Consider the following 19,856-nt stretch of genomic DNA (forward strand, 5'->3'; position numbering starts at 1 on the left):
ATATAGTAAGATGAACTTTCTTTATTAGCATTTGTATATTTTATATTATAAATTTTCTATTATAATTTCTATAAAAAGTTAAAATTAATAAAACAAGACCAGTTTTTTATTTTTTATTTATTTTACATAAATTGTAATTATCTCTGTATAGAAATACATCTATTTTCATGTAAGTTTTCTCTCAAATGCATTTTTTAAACGAATTATTATAAATAATAAATTTTCGTATATTTAGAATAAATTATATTTATAAATTATTAATAATGTGTAATATTTATAAAAAAATAATTTATACGTATATTCATTGGTAAACTAGAAAATTCACAAAAAGTAGTAACATACGTAAGCATATTCTAAAATTATTTTCATTAACTTTGAGATTTTATTTTTTAAATCAAAATAAAAAAAAATACACATTTTCACCTTTTATTGAAATACTGCATTCTTTTATTATAGTAAAAAAAAAAAAAAAAATGAAGGTGGTATTCTAAATAGAAAATGCTAAATATGTATGAATTAATATTCAATTTATTTTTAATCTATTAAAATAAAATAGTTAAATTTATATAACTCAAGAATTTTATAATGTATTCCCAAATGCTTTAAATATGTATCATGGTATTATATATAATTTTTTTTTTAAATTTTGAGCAACACCTTTAAAATTTTATGGTTTATTTTTTATATTATTTTTATTTTAATACTATTATATAAAAATTTATATTTAATGTGAATATATAATTCAACTTTTAAAAACACCATTTTATTTAATTAGAGAAAATAATTATAATTTTTTGTAAGAATTTGCATTTCATTTTTATAGGTAGATAAATTCTTCTATTTGTTTAAAATAATTTAAAATAAAAAAACATGTATAAATTAATACATAATTTATTATAATGTGTTTTTTTATTTTTGAGAATAATAAAAGCTATAAAAATGGAAAAAATGTAAAAATAACATTAAAGAACTTAAAAAATAAAATATTATGCATGTACTAAATTTTAAAATGAACCAATCTAATAAAATATTTGATAATTTAAATTTGTAAAAAAAAAAAAAATAAAAATAAAAAGCAATTATCTTAGTTATGAATTGTATATATAAATGTATATTTAGAAGTGTTTATAATACATACTTCAGTATTAAGTGCTATAATGTAGTATATATTTAGTATATATAATATTAAAAATCCTAAAAATATGTTATTTTTATTTAAAAGAAAAAAAATAATAAATAATACTTTTGTTACAGAGAATAAATTATTCATTGGAACAAAGTGTAAATTATTCTTAGAAAAAAAAAAAAAAAAATTAAAATTTTTCTAAAAAAAATGTTTTTAAATTTTAATTTTTTATTGTTATTAATATTAAAAATCATAATTTGGAATTCAAAAAAATGTTATACTTTTATTTTAAAAAACAAAGAAGTACTTACAATTAGCATAGTAGATAATAAAAACAAGAATAATAATAGAAGAAAGTTAGTTAAGGACACAAGTACCAGTTATGAAATAAAAGATATGATTATTTCATCAAGTGAAAATGAAAATTATATAAAAACGAAATTAAAGGAATTTGAAAAATATAGAATTGAAAACTACAGCTCTAAATATACTTTTTTTTTCCCTGGACAAGGTGAACAATATATATCTATGGGTGCAAATTCTTATGATAATTGTAAAAATGCAAAAGAAATTTATGATCGTGCAAGTAAAGTTTTAGGATATAATTTAATGGATGTAATAAAGAATGGACCAATTGAAAAATTAAAAGACTCCGAAATAGCACAACCTTCTATTTACACAGTATCAATTGCTGCTTATGAAAGATTAAAAAGTGAAAATAAAGAAATAACTGAAAAATTAAATTTATGTATGGGTTATTCATTGGGGGAATATTCTGCCCTGACATGTTCAGGTTCATTACCTTTTGAAGAAGGTGTTTATTTAACAAAAGAAAGAGGAAAAGCAATGCAAAATTCTGCTAAATTGTATGAGATGACTACTATTGCTGTCGTAGGATTAACTTTAGACACTATTTATAAATTAATAGAAGATGTTAATAAAGAAATGAAAGATGACGTTTTTATTGTAAGTTATATGACTGATAAAAAATTTGGTTTATGTGGAAAGCCTGCAAGTATGGATTATCTAAATAAATTAGCAAAAGAAAAATATAAAGCCATTTTCACCAAAAAGCTGCAGATATCAGGTGCATTTCATTCTTCTTACATGTTTCCAGCTAAAGGATCCTTAGAAAAAGTTTTAAAACAGACCAATTTCAAAAAGTTAAATGTTCCTGTTTTATCAAATGTTGATGGTAATGCTTATGACGATCCATCCATAATAAAAGAGTTATTACTTTTGCAATTAACTAGTCCAATTAAAATAAATTTATGTTTACAAAATATTTTAAAAAATGGATATGAAAACGGATATGAATTAGGGCCTGGTAGTATAAATACAAACCTTTTAAAAGATATATCAAAAAAAACTAAAACTGCTATACCATATATATAATAAAAATGAAAGTTTAAAATGATTTAAAGCAAAAAAAAAAAAAAAAAAAAAAAAAATTAAAAAATAAAATATCTTAGATATATTTTAGCATTACACAAAGTTTTTTCATCTATTTTAAGTTACATAATTTAATTTTTTTAATTTTACTTTTTCGTCAAAAAAAAAAATTTTTTTTTTTTATTGTCATATTTATATATATTTCATTTTACACATTTTAATTTATATATAATGTATTTCTAAATTTTTTTAATATTTAATTTTTTTTTTTTTTTTTTTTTTTTTTNAAAAAAAAAAAAAAAAAAAAAAAAAATTAAATATTAAAAAAATTTAGAAATACATTATATATAAATTAAAATGTGTAAAATGAAATATATATAAATATGACAATAAAAAAAAAAAATTTTTTTTTTTGACGAAAAAGTAAAATTAAAAAAATTAAATTATGTAACTTAAAATAGATGAAAAAACTTTGTTTAATGCTAATGTATTTCTAAATTTTTTTAATATTTAATTTTTTTTTTTTTTTTTTTTTTTTTTCCTATGTCTAAATTTATTTTTAGATACTTTTTACGTACATTATAAAATTGATTATTAATTAAAGTATTAGCATTAGCTCATCAATTATTTGTTTTGGGATCCTTATTACAATCTAATATTATTAGATTTATATTAACAAAATTAATATTATGTTTTAACAATTTATATATTAAAAGTGGATATAAACTAAATGTTATTTTTATTGAAAACAATTTTGATTTGTTTTGATGCTTAAAAGAAATAAAATAATACACGCATGCATATAAAAAAAAAATTAATTTAAAATATATGTAAAATAAAAGAAAAACCTCAAAAAATATAGATATAAAACATCTTTTAACAGTTACTTACTTATCCTATTTTATTTTTTATATAAAGATTAAAAAAAGAAAAAATATTAAAGATGTTTTATTTGTAAAACAAAAAAAAAAAAAAATTTTAATTTTCTTATTCATATTAACAAATAAAAAAAATACATATGCATACAGATGAAGTAATAATTTTTTATTCAATTACAACTACAAAAAAAATTTTTTAGACATCCATATAAATAAAAACAACTATACTAAAAAAACTAAAGAGTGCGGTAAACAAAATAATAAAAATTTATATATAAATATATTTTTTACATACTCAAATACATTAAAAATATATTTATATATACATATATATTTAATATAAAATTTTTTTTCCATAAGATTTATTTTTATTTTATTATATATAAATGATGATTTTTATTTAAAATATTATTGGAATTACTGTAGTTATACTTTTTTTTTAATGCATTTTTTTAATAATTATCATGAAAATCATGAAGTAAGAACATATCATTATTATTCTTATCAGTATTATCAATTAGCAATTTTTTTTTAATAGAATTTTCACAGAAAATTTTATTGCTATCTTGAAATTTAATTTGAGATAGTCTACTATTATATCTGTCTACATTATAATTATTACTTTCGACTACATTATTGTATTTCCTTCCATTATTAGCATTAAACTTTTTCAAATGAATTTTATTACTATTATCAATAAAAGGGTTCATAGAGAAAATAGAATTACTTTTTAAATTTATTTGTAATTTGCAGTTTTTTTTTTTCTCATTTAATATTTTATCAAATTTCAAGTTATTCACTATTCTTAATAAAATGTCCTTTTTGTTAGTAACTTGATTATTATCTTTCAATTTTGCAAAGCTACATTTATTTGAATTTTTCATAATATGGTTTTGTTTATTAAAATTTTCAAAATAATCATTTACACTCTTAATATTATTAAAGTTTTTATATTTATTTAATATATCAGAGAAGTATTCATGTAAATTATAACCTTCATTTTTATTTAAATGGTATTCATCTATATATACTTCCTTATTTTTTAAATTACAATTCTCCTTAATAATTTCAATATCATTTTTTTTTAAAGATGTTTTACTTTTGATAAATTCGAAATTATTTAATGGAAAATTATCATATATATCATATATGTTATTTTTACTATGTTTTTCTGATATTTCATCTTGGTTATAATTTTCTTTATTAATTAATATTTTTGTATAATAATTATTATTTCTTAAATTACTAAAACATAAGTCTTTTTCTTTTTTTATATTCCATAAAATAGCTATATCATCCAAATAACCTTTTTCATTTTCTCTTAATTTTTTATTTTCTAAAGCAAAATTATATGTATCATAAATATTATTATTTTCATAATTTAAAAATTTTTTTCTTAAATTCTGAATGTTTTTTAAATTTAAAGCTTCTTTTATTTTTCTCTCTTCATTTTTTCGTCTAATATAATTATTATGTGTGTTATTTAGTTTCTTATAATTTAAATTATTTAACTTACTTAAGTTAGGTATATCATAATAATGATGATAATAAAATATATTATTACATATTCCTTTTTTTTTTAGCCATTTTCTTACATTATATTGTATTAAAGTAACATATTTTAAAAATTTATCATAATTTAAATTGTAATCATAAATAATCTTTGAATTATTATTTAAAATATTAAAACATAATTTAATAACTTCCTCTTTTTTTTTTTTCATTTTTTCTTTATTTTCAGTATTTTTTGACTTAAAATTTTTTAATAACTTTTTGTTGTTGATTTTTGATAAGCTATCTATTTCTGTTTCTATTTCTGTTTCTGTTCCTTTTAGTGGCACATTTATTATCAATTTCTTAATAGATTGTTCTTTAGGAAATTTATATGTTTCTTTATCTTTTTTTTTTTTTGGTTCATCTAATGTATATTTTTTTTTTGAATTATTTGTAAAAATAAAAGGCATACTTGAATCATAATAATTAATACATTTACTATATTTTATTGAAGAATTTTTTTCATTATCTCTTTTTATATTTATATTTCTAGTGTCATTTAATTCTGTTCTATCGTTCCAAAAATATTTTGAACTATCATAATTTGATAAGTTTATTATTTTATTCAAGTATGAAGCAATTCTCTTTTTTTTTATATTCAAAAGACACTCTTGAGCTTGATTTATACTACTCAAAGCAATTTCAATATATTTTTTTTTTTCTTCGCTTTTTTCAACTTTAAATTCTTCATTAATGTTATTTGATGAATTAATTTTTTTTTTCGTCTCAATATTATAAATACTAGAATAATTCGTGCTTTTTTTTTTTTCGTCTTCCTCCAATTCATCGGGTGTTTTATTATGGTAATCGTTGTTATTATTATTTTCATGAATATTTTTATTATTAGTGTCATTTTCTTTTATAGTATTAGGATGCAATTCATTTTGTATAATATCATTATTTTCTTTTAAAGGTATATTTTCTTCTTTATCATCCTTTCCTTTATTGGAGGCATAACATAAATCATTGCCAGAAAAATCATTAATTAAAAGATTTTTTTTATAATTTTTCTCTTTTAATTTTATCATTTCTTCTTTTATCTTCTTAATTTCTTTTTTTAATTGTTTTACCTCATTTTTTTTTTTTGTGTTTTTGTAACTTTTTGTATTATTATTATTTCTTACATCAATTTTTTGATATTCTTCTTTATATCGATTATCATTCATATCATTTTCTATTTTTAATTTGCTATTATATGTATTATTTATTTCATCATACGGTGTTATATTTTTTTTAATTCCATTGTCATTTTCCTTTTCTTCATTTTTTTTATTTACATAATTCGTTAGATTTTCACAAGTAGTATTTTTTCTCATTAATTCCTCGTTATTCTCATTTTTATTAATTTGTTCCGTATTAGATTGATCTTTATATTCTTTATTATTTATATTTTTTAAATAATAATAAATTTCATTTTCTTTATTTACATATTCCTTTTTTATATCCTCAGAATCGTTCGTTTTTGCATCTACTTTTAATTTATCGAAAATTGGAATTTCATCTTTTTTGTTTATATTATCATAAAATTTATTTTCTAAATTACCACTTAAATGATTATTTAATTGATCGTTTTGTGAACTCATTAAGACATTTTTTTCTATGTATTCAATAACTTCATATAATTTATAAAATTTCTTTTTATCATGTAATCTTATAAAAGTATTATCTTCAAAATATTCACTTATTATCCAATTAAAAATTGTCTTACTATTAAATGGTCCTTGTTCATTATTATCATCATCTAGGTATATCCAATATAATGTTTTACCTGAATTTATTAATTCGCTAAAATCATTTTCTATGGATTTATTTTGAGATATATTATCAATATCTTCACTTTTAAGTTTATTTTTTACAAATTCTTCTGATTTTAATAATAAATCAAATGGTTCTTCTTTTTTTAAAAAGTCATTAAGATTAATTTTATTTAGTAAATTATTGTATATTACTCCATTTTTAAAATACAATTTTATTTTTCCTTTTACTTGATTACTCTCAAAAATTATTGAATTAGTACTATCATAAAATTTTTCATCTTTAATGTTTAATTCATTTCTATGTAAGTATTCTACTTTATCATTTTTTAAATTTTTTCTTAACAAGTATAAAATTAATCTTTCCTAAAAAATTAAAATAAAAAATAAAGGAATAATGTATTAAAGTATAATAAAAAGTCTTATTTAAAATAAAAATTTATTTCCTTTTTTTTTTTTTTTTTTTTCTTTTTTTATTTATAAAAATAACATACATTATTTTCTAGTAAATTAAAAATATGGGAAATATTAATTTCATAAGACATCATACATAATTCATGACCATTAGCTTTAAAACATATATACCATGGAGTTTCAAAAAATTGTATATTTTTATTTTCATTATTTTCATGTATACTATCTTCTACTTTCAAGTTTAAAGAATAAACTATATTATCTTCCTGTTCCTTTTCATTATTATGCATGTAACTTGTTTTGTTTAAAAATTCTATTTCAATACTATGAATATATAAATTAATATCCATCTTTTGTTTAATTTAATAGTTTTATAAGAACATTTTTATTACATATTACTAAATATCATCAATTTTTGTCATATTATTCTAAAAAAAAAAAAAAAAAAATTTTTTAAAATAAAAAGAATATAAAAAATATTAAATGAAAAGCAAATATTAAAATTTCGACACATTTTATTTATATATGTAAAAAAAGGAAAAATATATAAGAAAAAAATACAATTTTATCTTTTCATATTTTTAAAATAAATAGATAACTTAAACATATTTTATTTTATTTACTATTTCATTTATATGTTTTAATGTTATTCTTTAAATTATGCATAAAAAAAAAAAAAAAAAATTATTTTTGTTTTATATAATTTTTACATTATTTTTTAATTTGAAAAAATCTGACATTCCTTAATGATAAAAAATGATTTAAAACTTTCTTTTCTTTTTTTATAGTTTAAATATTTATAAAATTTTAAATAAATTAATTATATAAACATATATTTTTTTTTAGGATATAGCTTTTTCTTTTGAACATTAAAAGGGACAAATATTAACCATATATATATATATATATATATATATATATATATATATATATATATATATGCCTCTTTATATAGTAAAAAATTATTAAAATTCAAATGAACTATTTAATTCTGTAATTTTTTTTTAACATTTAAAATTATAATGTATTATTTAAAAGATAAATATTTAAAAAAAAAAAAATGATCCATTTATTTTATGATTCATATAAGAAATGTAAGATATTAGAAAAATTTCATTATATATATTTAATGAAGAAAACAATTAGCTACACACAATATAAAATAAAAAATAGTGATTCAAATTATTATCTTTATGAATTATATAAATCAGTTGAAAATTGTAAATCAGGAAATTTATTATTTAAATTAACTCATAAAGCATTAAATTATCAAATACATGACTTACATATCTGGAGATTAATAGAACATAAATTTTATGAATTACAAAAAGAATTAACACCTAAAGAAATATCATTAATTATTAATTATTTTAAACAAATTAAAATCAATGATAGTAAAATATATGAAAATAGTATTGATATAATACTTTCATCCATTGATAAATATTCTATTCACGATTTATCATTAATATGTTTATCTTTTACTTATTTTAATAAAATCAATACAAATTTCATGAATAAACTAGCTGATGCAATAATTAAATTATATGAACGCGACAAAAATAATATACAAAATCTTAGTAAAAAAGAATTATATAACATTTTTATTTCTTATGTGCATATAATTGGATCCTATAGCAAAATAAAACATAAAAATATTGAACTATTTAAAATAGCTTCTTTATACATTCATTGCGCTTTAAATTCTGATATAAATATACCCTCAAAAATTATTATAAAAATAATAAATTCTTATACCAAGTAAGATTAAACAAATTTGGTATTTACGTTTGAAAAAAAAAAAAAAAAAGAAATGAAATAAAACCAAAAAAACAAATAATTTTCAAATATAAAAAGAAATAAAAGAAAAAAAATATATATATATATATACATAAATTATACATAGTAAAATATAATAGATAAATGAAAGTTTATTTATAAAGAAAAAATTAACATTTTTATTTGTTTTATTTTATTTTTAGTGTAAAAATTAAACATAGTAAACTATTTGATCTAATTGCAAAACAAATTCCAATTCTTAAAATCACAGATGAAGAATTAAAGGTTAAAAATATTTAATATAATGATTTATTAATAACTCTGATGATAAAAAAAAAAAAAACAAAAAATGTTTCATATATTTGTTGTTTTTTCATAGAATATAAAAGATAGTTTTGAGAAATTAAAATATTCCGATGAGACCCTCGATAAATATATCCATTATAGATTGTCTTAAAAATATATATTTGTATATTCGTTTTTCTTTTTTTATTTGTTTAAAATTTTTCATATAAGTAGTTCCTGTAGATATTTATATTTTTTTCACCTTTTTTTTTTTTTTTTTTTTTTTTACAAAACTTTAATTCTTTTCATTAAAAATTGTACTGCATCACCTAAATAAGCAGCATTATGATTATAAGTATTAAAAAAATTACTCTCTAAATAAATTAAATTGTTTTTTAAATCAACTCGTTCTTCTCCCAATATTTCAATTAATTTTCTTTTTTCTTTTGGGGATAATAATAAATCATTTATATTAGAACTAAAAAAGCATATATTATTTTCCTCATTATCAACTATAGATGAACCATGCCAAGTTACTGAGTATTGAAATGAATGAGGAAAATTAAATCGGTCATGATTTAGTGTTCTTGGTAAAGTAGATTCATGTTGTAACTTCGTTAAAGGAGTTATAAAAGTGCTAGGATTATTATGTTTTACATTTTCTTTATCATGTGTAAGACTTAATAATTTTTTAATTCTGTATTTATTTCGAAATTTAAAATGTCTTCTTGTTCTTTCTTTTCCTACACATACTTTCATTATTTCATTCCTTATATTTTTACTAATAACTGTTGGAGTTTCACATACAGTTGTTCTATCTTCCAATCTTATAGGAGGGATTTTTAATTTCGTATTCTTTTGTTCTTCATTTAAATTTATCCTTTCTCTTTTTTTTCTATTTTTTTTCCATCTAATTTGGTTAAACATGTAGTATGGTTTTTTTGTATTTAAATCCTTATATTTATCATTGTTAATAAGAATATTACCAAAATATTTATTCCAATTAAAAAGTAAAGTTTTAGGTTTTAAAATGTCCCATTTCTTTATAATTATCATTATTACTTGTATTTTTTTTTTTTTTTTTTTTTTTTTAACTTTTATTATGTTTAATCTATAACTTATATGTTTTTTATATAATACATAATTTTTATAAATTTTGCTTATATATTATGAGAATATTAAACTTAAAAATAGGAATAATTTGAAACAGTCTAAATTTATATATATTTTATTTAACAATATTATAGTTTATGTTTTTATTTTACCAAGTATAATTTACTAAATTTACATATATATACATATGATTATAAATAATTAAAATTAAATAAAAATGTAATTATAAAAATGGGAACAAAGTTTTATATACAGAAAAAAAAAAAAAAAAAAAAAAAAAAAAAAATTATTACTTTTATATACTTATATTTATTTTATTTTTTTAATTTCACTATAAATATATAAAATTTTTAGAAATCCACAATTATGAAATTAAAATGAATAGAATGTATTTTAAATTATTTAAAAATTTTATTATTTGGAATTTTGTAGTTATTTAGAATAATGTAAATCTGTGATTTATAAAATAAGAGAGTAAAATTTTTTTTTATATTTTAATTTGATGTATTAAAATGAGATGAAAAAACTGTAATTTTTTTTAATATTTTTTAAAGGATATAAACTGAATTAAAAATAATAAATAATAAAAATATGATATATTTCTGCACTAAATTGTTATATAAAGGAAAATATATACCTGTTGGTAGAAGAATATATAGAGAAACATTGATAAAAGGAAGAAAACAAAAATCTCCCATAATTTTATTGCCTCCTTATATATCTATTCACGAATTACGTCTTATGCTAAATATAAATTATGAAACATGTTTTAAAGCCGCTAATGTATATAAAAATGGAAATAAATATACTTGGAAAGATTCAGATGATAGAATATTTCAAACAGTTAACAAAAGAAATGTTATTATACCATACAGTGTCGCTGCTTATGTTAGTAAAATTTTTAAATTTAAACCAAAACTTATTGAAGTGGAACTGTTATGTGAAGAAGAAAATAGACATGAAATGGTTCTTAAAGATATATATAAAAAAACATACTCTATGGAAAGATATTATGAAAGTAAATTGAAACAACATAGTAATGTAAAAACAAGTCAAAAAACAAATATAAATAGTATATGTAATAAGAATAATTTAAATAAATCATTTATTAAAGATGATATACACAATGAACATATTTTTTCATTATTACCGAATGAATATAGTAAAACATTTGGTGAGAAAAAGAATTATTATACTGTTATATCTGTAATAGGTCATATAAATCATGGAAAAACTACATTATTAGATAAAATAACAAACAATAATCTAGCATTAAATGAAGCTGGTTGTATTACACAAAATATAAAACCAATACACTTTGAACAAGGAACATTTAAATTTACTTTTCTTGATACTCCTGGTCATAAAGTATTTCAAATATTCAGAGGAAGAGCTGCTTTTCTTTCTGATATTTTAATTATATTAATTTCATTAGAAGTGGGAGCGGAGATACAAACTGAAGAAGCAATTAAATATGCTGATAAATTTAACATTCCTGTTATTTTTGCTTTAAATAAAGTTGATTTATATAAGGAAAATGAATCTATAGTAAAGGCTGAGTTAAAAAATCAATGTAGAAAAATGTATGATGAAGGCAATTTAAAGCATAACTTTTCCAGTGAAATTGATAATTCTATAAGCATTTCATCATTAACTGGTTATAATTTGAATAAATTAATTAATAGAATATTTTTCATTTCCCAAAATATAAATATTCCTTATCATAACGTAAATGATTTTTATAATAATTATGATTCTATTAAAAAAAGCTATACACTTAATTATAATAGTAATAGTTGTCAGGAAAATATTAAAGATAAAACAAAAAAAGAAATGAATAATTATGATACAAGTTTATTGCAAAAATATATTCGAAAATCAGATTTTTTATTAGCTTTGGATAAAAAACCATTTGGTATGGGAATTGTTGTGGATATAAGTAAGGATTCTAGTAAAGGAACAATTTTGAATGTAATTGTAAGAAATGGTTTTTTTATTGAAGGAAATTATTTTATATGTGGTTCTGCGTATGGTAAAATTCAGAAAATGTACAAATTTAATAGTAACTTTAAAGAATATTGTACTTATGCTTCTATTGGAATGGCAGTGCAAATTTCAGGAATTAAAAAATATGGAAATGCAACAACAGATGATTTAATTTTTACCCTACCTCAAAATAATGCTTTCAGATTATGTCAATATAGGCTTATGGTAGAAAAATTAAGCACTTTGCAAGTTAGTGGAAAAGAAATTAAAGTTTCATGGGAAAATGATATGAAAAAAAATGAATTTCATGGGGAAGGTATTTACGAAAACAGAATGGAAATGTCTGATAAAAGAAAAGCCATTGAAGAATTTGGAGTAGAAAATGAGAAAATATTTAATGATGTATCTGTGGAAGAATTTCACAAAAGTAATACTCAGTTAAGAAAAGAAGAAAATGAATCAATAGAAATCGAACTAGAAGAAAACTATAAAAATGATAATTTAAAACATAATAAAAAAAAAAAATTAGAAAGTATTCTTTCAGAAGATGATAATAGTGGAAGTATTTTAATACCAGAAGATAACACATTTTTATTTCTTAAAGATTCAAAAACAAATGAAGAATTTAATGAAGATTATAACTTATCTAAATTTACGAAACATAAAGATAGTAATATAATTCAGGAATTTTATAATTGTAATCAGATTGAAAATACTAAAAATTATAAAGATAATGATTATATAAAAAATGACTCTCGTAATTTAATGAACATTAATTCTTTAGACCATAATGAATCTAAATTTAAAAATAATTCTTATATTAACATAAACGATAATTACATGGATAAAAATAATAATAGTAAAAATGATGTAGAAGATAATTATGACCATTGGGAAACTAATAATCATTATCTACAAAATAAGAAAAACCATGAAGATGTAAATAATTACGAAAGTAATAATATATTAGAAAAAGAAGATAAGAAAGAAATCAAAAAAGAAGAAGAAAAAAATAAAGAAAGTATTTATACTAAATGTACAAATATTCCATTTAAAGAAAAGTTATCAATAACCGTCCGAGGGAGAAAAAACAAATATAGGAAGGGTCTACGCACATTTGATGACACATCAGCAATTAATGAAAGCCCTGAAAACCCAACATATGAGAATGATAACGAAAATTCCAGAAAATTGAATGAACCATGGTATTATGAAGAAAGCGAGGAAAGTTGGACAAAAAAAGTATTGCAGAGAAATAATGAATTAATGGAAAGATGGAGAAACAAGACAAAACAGAGAGAAATTGAGAAGGAAAGACAAATTTTTTATGAAAAACAAATGATATTGAAAAACGAAATTATGAAGAGAAATCTTCTAGGAGAAGAGAAACTAACAGAAGAGGAAATTAATGCATATCTATATGATAAAAAAAGTACAAAAGGAGCTTCTGTAGATACACAAGCAAATGAAGAAATTAAATTACCAAAAAAAAATCGCCCTGTAATACCTATTATAATAAGAACTAATTATGTTGGAATGTTTGATATTTTTTTAGATGAATTTGAAAATATTCAAAATAAATATAATGTAAAAATATCAATTGTTCATGGTGGTATAGGACCTATAACACCAAATGATGTTGTACATGCTGAAGTAGAAAGTAATTATGGCTACTGTTGTATTTATGCTTTTCAGGTGAAAGTACTACCTGATGCAGTAAAGCAGGCAGTACTCTCAAATATAGTAATTAAACAATTTGATGTCTTTACAGATTTAGTAGATGATGTTGTTAAAAGAATTAAAAATATAAAATCATTAATTACACACAATATGTATGTGAGAAGTCTTAAAAGTGAAAAATCACAGGAAGGAATATAAAATAGATTAAACAATTTATAAAATTAACTGAAATTTTGAACTATCATAATCTAAAAAAAAAAAACGCTTTTTTTTATTATTTTTTTTTAAGTATTCACTTCAATTTTTCGTAGAATGAATTTCATCTAGATCTATTTTTAATGAAAATAATATTTAGTCTTCTGAAATTACTAATTATATGCATACACATATACTTTTATTTGGTTTGTTCTAACAAAAAAAAACAATTTAATTATTATTTGTATTATGATCTTTAAATTTTTGTATATTTTTATGTTTTTATTATTCATTTTACTTTATCAAATATATGAAATATAAATTTCATACAAATATTAATAAATATAACCTTTTCAATTTCTTTTAATATATCAATTAAAAAATAAATAAAAATTTTTCTTGTACAGTTAATTTAAAAATGAAATATGAATTTATGCTAAATTTTATTAAAAGTTAAAATGTAAATACGAATGACAAAAATACTGGAAAAAATAGTACTGGAAAATATAGCACTAGAAAAAATAGGTATAAAATATGCATGCTTTTTAATTAAATTTTTATATTTAAAGTACAATATTTGTTCTAAAAAAAAAAATAAATAAATTTATTCTCTAGCTAAGTTTTTAAATTTGTTCTTCTTCATAAAAGTTCATTTTGATTTTTGTATAATTTTAGTTACAGCATCATTTTTAATATTTTGAATTTATTCATTCTTCTTACTTATTTGTAATAATTTTTCAACTGCTTCATAGTTAATATAATTAAAATATATTACAATAATCAATTTCTTGAATTTTATAAAATAATAGTAGTACTTGCCATTGGCTTTGATACAATTAAGGTTGATGGGTAAACCTGCACTGGTGCAGAGACAATCGTTGGTGTCGTTGAAATTGTATAAACTGTTGGGGTTGAAACTACTGGAACAGAGACACACGTCCTGTAAACCATGGTTGAATTTGGAACATATACAATAGACATATTTAAAAATAGTATTTTTACAAGAAAAAAAAATGTAAAATTTTCTGTTAAAGCAAACTAAGCAAAGATGTTTAAAAAAACAATAAAATATAAAAATATTAACTCTTTAAAAATTGTATATTTTGCTACGGATTAAAAACAAATACGTGACAGAAATTAAAAAGTAAAAATATTATAAAAAAAAAAAAAAAAAAATGAAAATTAAATTAATAATTTAAAATAATTTGATTGGTTATATTTTTTCTGTTTTTACTAGCTACTAATTTTTAATAAAATCAGAAAAAAAAATTATGAATATACGATTTACCATCTTCCGGTGTGCAAAAATTTTTTATGTACCATCATCTGTGATTTGAAAATATTGTTTTTTATATTCTCATTATTATGATAAAACTACTTCATGAAAGCAATGGAGTGTCTAGTGTTAAGCTTTGCTTTAATGTATATGTAATTCTCATAAAAAGATGTTAAATATATAAAAATTCTAAATATTCTAAATGATAATTGTGATTTATTTTCTTACTCTTTTAAAATGACTGAATATGCTGATAGCTTTTTTTTTTTTTTTTTTTTTTTTTTTTTTTTTATTATGGCTTATTTTACTTTACAATAAATTAATTTTCAAATTAAAAGCCAGAACAGCTAAGAAATAATCAGAAAATTAAAGATTTTATTAAAAAATTAAATTTAAGAATTTTTTTTTATTTAAGACATACTATCTTATATAGCTCAATTCTTTTAATTTAAAATACTTTGAAGATCTCAAAAAAAAAAAAAACATATGAACAAAGAAATAATGAAATAAATCCACTCTTTATTTACATTTTATATTTTTAGAAAATATACTAAACCTCTACAAGAAAAATATATTTTATAAAAAAATTTTTTAAGAATGTTTCCTAAAATTTAATGATATTTTAAAAAGTTTTATTTTTATAATATTTATTATTTTTTATTTTCCAAGTAGATCATAGTTATTCATTTATAATTTAAAAAAACAGTTCATTCTTCAACTTAATTGAAAAATTTCGTTCTATAAATTTTAAATTGCATTAATAATAATTTAGACATTGAATTTAAAAAAAAAGTTATTAATTTATATAAATGTTAATAATATATATAGAGTACAATACAAAAAAAAAAAAAAATAAGTTTATTATTACATATAAATAATAACTTGATAAAGAACTTAAAATTAATTTTCTTAAAAAATTATTGTCATAGAAAATTTTAATGATATTTCCTAGCAATTTATAGTTGAATGTCTTAAAATTTTACTAATAAATTATTTTTTTATGTTATTAAAAATTAATAAACCTTTAAAAGTATTTATATACAATAATTTTCTATTTTAAACAATTCCTTAATGATATTTAATGAACAAGTATTAATATCAACAAGTGTGATAATTTTTAACGTTATGAAAATGTTAAATTTTTTATTAGAAGAAAAATATTAAAAAGACGCTAATACAAAATATTGTCCATTTTTAAAACAAAATAAAATAAAGAATAATTATTTTAATCTTTTTTCTTTTGTTTTAATATAAACAAAAATAAAAAAGTAATATATAAAAAAACATTTTATATATAAATTAAAAAAAATGGGATAATACACACATAAAAGCATAAAGAGATCGAATATTAGTAATTTTAAATTATTTTTTAAATAAAAATATTTTAAAATTATAATATTTAGACTATTTAATCCACTAAAATTTTACAAGATATTTTTTAATTTAATTATATATATAAATAACATAATTAAAATAAAGAGTACGAAGTTTACATTCCGATAAATCTCAATAACAGAATTTTTATGGTAAAAAAAAAAAATTTACTTTTTAGTTATTGTATAAATCTAGTTGCTCAATATAATAGATGAAGGGTTAATATTTATATATCTTTTCATTATTACATCTTGATCTTTATTAACAACAATAACTGAATTTTCTCCTATTCTTGTAACAACATTATTTGCTACTATAGCATTAGGTCGTTCTTTCTGAACAACATGAACATTAGTGCTCACGTCATTTAATATCATAGCAGGTGTAGTAGCATTAATGGATGTTAAAGAAAAATTGCCCATATTTAAAATTTCTAAATTCCTATAATTGTGATAAGTAACATTAGGAAAAATTGTATTAATAACATATCTTGTCATTTTTATTAGGAAAAAAATATATATTACTATAACAAAAAAAAAAAAATGTTAAAATGTTGAATTAATAATTTTTTACGGATAAAAACAAAGTGAATAATGTAATTACCAAAAATTATACTAATAAAAAATGATAAATTAATTTATTATAATTAAATAAAAATAAATAATATAATTTCTTTATTATATTATAAATTCATCGTATTAGGATAATAACAAAATAAAATTTTTATTTAAAAATTTTTTTTTTTTTTTTGTGCACTTTCTTTTTAAATTTATTAAGTCATAAAACATAGAATTGGACATACATATAAAGAGTGTGTATTCTTAAAAAAAATAAAATAAAAAGTCGTTCTTAACATCTTAATAAATTCACTTAATAATCGAATTATAAATTTAAGTGTAACACTAACAAAGGAAATTATGTATTTAGACAAAAAAAAAAAAAAAAAAAAAAACTTTACCTATATGAGATGTACATTTTTGTAATTCAAAAGTGCAAAAATGAAAAAATTTTAATAGAAAAAAATAAATAAATCTTACTAATTAATATATAATCAGTAAGCTAACTTTAAATTAGTATAAGAAGAAAAAATTAAATCTTAAAAAATGTATACTTTTTAATTTTATATTTTTTTTATTATATTTACTTATATTTTAGTTACATATCTAAAAATTTTAGAGAAAATAAAATTATATCTTTAAAATTAAGAAGTTAATAAAAATAATAAAGAAAAGGATAAAATTCATACTTTCTCTATAATTCATTTAAGCATTAAATTATTCTGATATTGTTTTAAAAAATTAAAAAATGACTTTATTATCAATATAAATGTTGTTATACATAAAAAAAAAAAAAACAAAAACAAAAACACCTCAAAATATAAATTACTTTTAAAAAAAAAATATTAGAAAAATTGTATATTCTCAGAAAGTTTCATCTAACAAAAGAAAAATAAATATATATGGAGAAAAAGAAGACTTATCTTCATATGTAAAAAAAAAAAAATTGTAATCAATTAATTTTCAAAAGATACATTACATATATATGTTATTGAATAAAATCCTTTCTTTTAACTATTAATATTATATAAAAAAAAAAAGGAAAAAAAAGATGTTTTAAAATTTAAATATCTCCAAAAAAAAAATTATATAATTTTTATTTCTTATACCATATATAACTTAATATTTAATCTACGTAATTATAAATAATTTTAAATAATAATAATATATATATATATATATGTAAATTTATAGATGAAAGGAAATTTTCAATTCCATATTTTCTCCTTTTCGTTTCTCATGTTACAACCAAATGAAATTATATAATAACTGTCATAGGAGTTGTGTATGCATATGCAAGGCACACAGGTTGAGTAGGAATTACTTGAACATTTTTAACAACAGGTACTGCGCTTGGTAAAGTGTAAACAACTGTCTGAGGAACAACCTTGTAAGTAGTGTAAACTACTGGTGCTTGTTGTACTGTAACTACTGGAGATATAACTGTTGCCATTTTTTCCTTAGAAAAAAAATTATAATATATACAAATATATTGGAATATGTTTATATTTATGTAATAATCTTATATTTAAATATAGAATCCTATAAGTATATATATAACAAATTAATATTACTTAAATGAGAACACATATATATATATATATATATATATATAGGTATATAGATAAATAAAATTTATAATTACTTTGAGTTTTATAATTCTTTTCGTTACCTTATTAAATTTAGTACTTAATACATAAAAGAATATATTTTTATTTGAAAATTTTTATAATTTGATATAAATTAAATAATTTTTAATAGTACTAATTAGTTTATTCCTTATGAAAAATTATAAATCTCTAAAGTTTCAAGAAATAGCAAATTGAAGATGAAAGATAAAATGCACATAAACTATGTAAAATTTACAATAATATATTTAACATGCCTATAAAACTAAAAATTTTTCCTAATTTTTTTTAATGAGAGTTTTGAAAATTCAAAATTAAAATTAAAAATTTATATTGATAAAAAAAAATTTTGCACGCAATAAAAATTTAAATATTAAAGAAAAAATTTTTTTAACACACTTGGATTACGTTGTTTTTATCATCTATAATTTTGAATAACATTTGAATTTTTATAATTTTATATATGAAGTTTTTATGTAGACTAAAATTAATTGTGGAAATTATTAACAAATTTCATATCATAAATATTCAAATAATAAAAAAAATATACATATATTATAATATATATATTTATATATATATAAGTAATATTTTATTTTACAACGATAAATAGTTTTTCTTTATAGATTTTCTGTTGTTCAACATTTGTGTTCGTATTCAAAAATAAATTAACAGAAGTGTTTTTTTTCTTTGCATGCACTTTTTTTTTTTTTTAAATAGCTAGAAAATAGCTATTCAATTAATTATAAAGAAGAAGAAAAAAAAAAAAAATATATATATATATATATATTTAAATATATTTAAAAAGTACAAATCTATTAAAACAACTTTGTAAGTGCAATGATAAGGAAACATAAAAGATAGA

General features: G+C 18.3%; 7 protein-coding genes across 7 annotated transcripts; 3 read left to right on the forward strand and 4 right to left on the reverse strand.

The window, feature by feature from the left end:
* Positions 1–1,333: 1,333 nt before the first annotated feature.
* On the forward strand, positions 1,334–2,521 carry PGAL8A_00508200 (malonyl CoA-acyl carrier protein transacylase, putative; the record flags this gene model as incomplete). Its single annotated transcript, XM_028673904.1, has 1 exon — positions 1,334–2,521. One exon carries the CDS (start codon positions 1,334–1,336, stop codon positions 2,519–2,521), a length of 1,188 nt encoding a protein of 395 aa, XP_028530310.1.
* A 1,327-nt stretch (positions 2,522–3,848) lies between these two features.
* On the reverse strand, positions 3,849–7,468 carry PGAL8A_00508300 (conserved Plasmodium protein, unknown function; the record flags this gene model as incomplete). The annotated part of the gene is made up of 2 exons (XM_028673905.1): positions 3,849–7,070; positions 7,199–7,468. The coding sequence occupies 2 exons, from the start codon at positions 7,466–7,468 to the stop codon at positions 3,849–3,851; spliced, it is 3,492 nt and encodes a 1,163-aa protein (XP_028530311.1).
* Positions 7,469–8,247: 779 nt separating this feature from the next.
* Positions 8,248–9,354, forward strand: PGAL8A_00508400 (conserved Plasmodium protein, unknown function; the record flags this gene model as incomplete). Its single annotated transcript, XM_028673906.1, has 3 exons — positions 8,248–8,879; positions 9,101–9,182; positions 9,277–9,354. The coding sequence occupies 3 exons, from the start codon at positions 8,248–8,250 to the stop codon at positions 9,352–9,354; spliced, it is 792 nt and encodes a 263-aa protein (XP_028530312.1).
* Positions 9,355–9,467: 113 nt separating this feature from the next.
* On the reverse strand, positions 9,468–10,238 carry PGAL8A_00508500 (mitochondrial ribosomal protein S35 precursor, putative; the record flags this gene model as incomplete). The annotated part of the gene is made up of 1 exon (XM_028673907.1): positions 9,468–10,238. The coding sequence occupies one exon, from the start codon at positions 10,236–10,238 to the stop codon at positions 9,468–9,470; it is 771 nt and encodes a 256-aa protein (XP_028530313.1).
* Positions 10,239–10,886: 648 nt separating this feature from the next.
* On the forward strand, positions 10,887–14,159 carry IF2a (translation initiation factor IF-2, putative; the record flags this gene model as incomplete). The annotated part of the gene is made up of 1 exon (XM_028673908.1): positions 10,887–14,159. One exon carries the CDS (start codon positions 10,887–10,889, stop codon positions 14,157–14,159), a length of 3,273 nt encoding a protein of 1,090 aa, XP_028530314.1.
* A 2,838-nt stretch (positions 14,160–16,997) lies between these two features.
* PGAL8A_00508700 (hypothetical protein) lies at positions 16,998–17,303 on the reverse strand (the record flags this gene model as incomplete). Its single annotated transcript, XM_028673909.1, has 1 exon — positions 16,998–17,303. One exon carries the CDS (start codon positions 17,301–17,303, stop codon positions 16,998–17,000), a length of 306 nt encoding a protein of 101 aa, XP_028530315.1.
* A 1,318-nt stretch (positions 17,304–18,621) lies between these two features.
* On the reverse strand, positions 18,622–18,816 carry PGAL8A_00508800 (conserved Plasmodium protein, unknown function; the record flags this gene model as incomplete). The annotated part of the gene is made up of 1 exon (XM_028673911.1): positions 18,622–18,816. The coding sequence occupies one exon, from the start codon at positions 18,814–18,816 to the stop codon at positions 18,622–18,624; it is 195 nt and encodes a 64-aa protein (XP_028530316.1).
* Between the last annotated feature and the right edge of the window lie 1,040 nt (positions 18,817–19,856).

This window comes from Plasmodium gallinaceum, assembly GCF_900005855.1.
Source record: "Plasmodium gallinaceum strain 8A genome assembly, contig: PGAL8A_v1_152, whole genome shotgun sequence".
NCBI lineage: Eukaryota > Apicomplexa > Aconoidasida > Haemosporida > Plasmodiidae > Plasmodium > Plasmodium gallinaceum.